We start from the raw sequence: 656 nt of genomic DNA, 5'->3' as shown, positions 1-656 counted from the left end.
GCTCGAACCCGCGACCGCAAGATTAAGAGTCTTGCGCCCTGATGACCGAGCTAAAGCGGCCTCTACATCACGTGTGAGTAACCTGCGGCCGAACTGGAGTCTCGGCATCGGTGGTGGAATATACTGTTTGGATTGCGATGAGGTAGAGTTCTGTTTCGAAAACGTGGGTGGAGCGTTCTTCTGGGCATCCCTAAACTCCCTGGTAGTCAGTAATGGAGTTAAGTCTAGTTGTGGGATGGCTTTTTTGTTTAAGTCACTCACCATTGCCTTGAACTTTCTCACCCAGTCTGGATGACAGGTCTCTAAGTACTTATCTCGTACTTCTATTAGGTCCTCAAGGGCAATCTTTTTCTCCAGAGCCCGAGTCTCCAGCAACTTCAGAGGAATGAGTTGAAACAACGACATGTCTAAGCACTTCTCCTCCTTGCATTTGCGAAAGAACTCCGCATACACTTGTTCAGGTACCGATCCGACAGCTACCGATCCGACTCACAGACAGAAGAGATAGCAGCAACAACCGGTTAGTATGCCTTCGTAGCCAGTGGGGTGAGCGACAACCGCTTACTAAGCGAATGTTCTGCCCCTAAAAAACCCCCAAAAAGAGTAATGTCATTGTGGGTCATCCACCTTAAGCTTCCTGGGTGAACGTCCTCTCT

At 49.2% G+C, this 656-nt stretch overlaps 1 protein-coding gene across 1 annotated transcript; it reads right to left on the bottom strand.

The window, feature by feature from the left end:
* Positions 1 to 261: 261 nt before the first annotated feature.
* On the bottom strand, positions 262 to 405 carry GNI_230630 (hypothetical protein; the record flags this gene model as incomplete). Its single annotated transcript, XM_011135666.1, has 1 exon — positions 262 to 405. A coding segment is annotated over one exon (144 nt), but the record flags the coding sequence as incomplete, so codon positions are not given.
* Between the last annotated feature and the right edge of the window lie 251 nt (positions 406 to 656).

This window comes from Gregarina niphandrodes (genome assembly GCF_000223845.1).
Source record: "Gregarina niphandrodes unplaced genomic scaffold scaffold00252, whole genome shotgun sequence".
Taxonomy (NCBI): Eukaryota; Apicomplexa; class Conoidasida; order Eugregarinorida; family Gregarinidae; genus Gregarina; species Gregarina niphandrodes.
The sequence above is the reverse complement of the archived record's forward strand: the minus strand, read 5'-3'. Positions and strand labels throughout refer to the sequence as shown.